The sequence below is a fragment of the Papaver somniferum genome, unplaced genomic scaffold (genome assembly GCF_003573695.1).
Source record: "Papaver somniferum cultivar HN1 unplaced genomic scaffold, ASM357369v1 unplaced-scaffold_160, whole genome shotgun sequence".
Classification (NCBI taxonomy): Eukaryota; Viridiplantae; Streptophyta; class Magnoliopsida; order Ranunculales; family Papaveraceae; genus Papaver; species Papaver somniferum.
Genome location: NW_020625487.1, coordinates 495,051 through 497,080, shown reverse-complemented (window position 1 = coordinate 497,080; position 2,030 = coordinate 495,051). Strand labels below are relative to the sequence as shown.

Sequence of the window (2,030 nt, the reverse complement as noted above, 5' to 3'; positions counted from 1 at the left end):
CCGGGAACCTCTGCACAACTCTGTTACATTACACTAGTTAAGGTTACCCAAACAAATATCTAGATGTTTTTAAGGTTACTTTAGTAACAAAATCAATAAACATGACTACAATAAAAAAAGAAACTTATTAACAACATGATATCAGTGTCTTGAGTCATGCACCTTCTTATGCCGTGTGCTTAATTAACTCGTACATTCTGAGGGAAATATTAGCTTGTGCTGATATCTCTTTTCTCTATAAGTACCCCTTCTGACTCACTATCCTCTCTTCATTCAAACTCAAAAGCAACAGAACTTCTTCGCTCTCTTGCAACAACGTGCTAGTTGACTGCTCGCGGAGTATATATGAGTTCAGCAAGTATGAAGCGTGAATACTCATATGACAATGAGTATTTGTGTTCACCGTCTTCACCATCGTCGAGTGCTGAACCAAGTTTGTATCCGTACACAAGTTCAGGATCAAACCAGAACTCGATTGTTGCTAATACGACTGCATTTTCATTGTCCGCACCACCGCAATTAGTATCACATAAGAAAAAGGCAGGAAGAAGGAAATTTAAAGAAACTCGGCACCCAGTATATAGAGGAGTAAGAGAAAGGAGAAATGACAAATGGGTTTGTGAAGTCAGAGAACCCAATAGCAAATCAAGAATTTGGCTTGGAACATATCCTACTCCTGAAATGGCAGCAAGAGCCTACGATGTTGCTGCTTTAGCCCTTCGAGGCGAATCGGCTCCCTTAAATTTTGAAGATTCTTTGTCCATCTTACGCCGTGCTAAATCATCAGCTGTTGAAGATATCCAGTCCGCTGCTTTTGAAGCCGCTCAAAAGTTTCCACTCCCTACTAATTCTAGACTTCCATCGAAAAATCCCGGTAAAATTGTCGGAAGTTCATCGAAGGTGACATTTTTGGATGAAGAAGCGTTGTTTAATATGCCGTCATTTGTTGCTAGCATGGCTGAGGGGATGTTACTTGATCCACCACAAGAAGATTACTATTACGATGATGACTTGGAATGCAGCGTGGACAGTTTGTGGAGTGACTAAATATTGCTTACTCATAACTCATTTCTATTCGATGGGATTAATTAAGTTTTTTAATGTATTATTAATCCTGTTATTTGATTTTCAAATTTTGTTCATTGAATTTTAATTTCACCACCGGTTCCTGTAAAGAACTATCAATCTCTAATTAATAATTTAGTTTATTCTTCGAATGTGCATTTTGAGAAGAAAAAAAAAAGTGATATATTTTTCCTACTTTTGCTCTTCATTTTCTTGCAAAAAGTAGAATTTCTGTCCTGGTATGATTGAGTTCCTAACTGCGACAAGTAACAACAATACTTGTAAAAATGACAAAAAAGAAAAGAAAAAACAACCCTATTGTTGGGGCTGCAGGAGAGAGAGATTTTAGGGGTTTAAAATACTAAGTGGAACCCAAATGTTATAGGGGGAGATCAGATTTATGCAAAAGTTCAAAAATACTCTCACTAATTTTAACTTTTTTCTGTTCTACCCTTTCATTAACTACCTAATCTAATCAAAAAAAAAAACGCAAAAAAAAAATCATTAAAAGAAAAAAAAACTGTCCCCCCATTCTTATTCTTCCCCTTCTTTCTTCTTCTTTTCTTCTTCCATTCTTCGTTGTTCAACGATTAATCGTCGATTCCAAAAAAAATTCTTCGTCGATTAAACTCATTCTATAAAACCATGAAACCGAAGGAAAATTTAGGTCAGGCTTCGTCGAATCAACCTCCTTCTGAAGCAGAGAAACCAACTTCATCAAATGAAGATGAAACTGAAGATCAAGAAGAAGTGAATGAAGGAGATACACCAGCCGCCGCGAGTCCTGATATGACAGCAATAAGGTATGAATTTCAAAACCCACTCTTTATCTAAGCGTTTTGTTGATTATTCTGTTGGTTTTGAAAATTTTAGGTCTGAAAAAACAGTTTCTGAAACTGATTACGCTTGGAAGTTCTTGTATTCCCAGCCGTAAGTAGGACTTACGGTTGAGATTGTTTGTTTTC

The 2,030-nt window shown here is 36.6% G+C and overlaps 1 protein-coding gene across 1 annotated transcript; it reads left to right on the top strand.

The window, feature by feature from the left end:
• The first annotated feature begins 312 nt into the window (after positions 1 to 312).
• On the top strand, positions 313 to 1,047 carry LOC113337576 (dehydration-responsive element-binding protein 1D-like). The gene has a single exon (XM_026583239.1). It carries the CDS (start codon positions 346 to 348, stop codon positions 1,045 to 1,047), a length of 702 nt encoding a protein of 233 aa, XP_026439024.1. The 5' UTR covers positions 313 to 345.
• The last annotated feature ends 983 nt before the right edge of the window (positions 1,048 to 2,030 follow it).

Coding starts and splice junctions, on each gene's coding strand:
- LOC113337576 (XM_026583239.1), top strand. CDS start 346: ATGAGTTCAGCAAGTATGAAGCGTGAATACTCATATGACAATGAGTAT.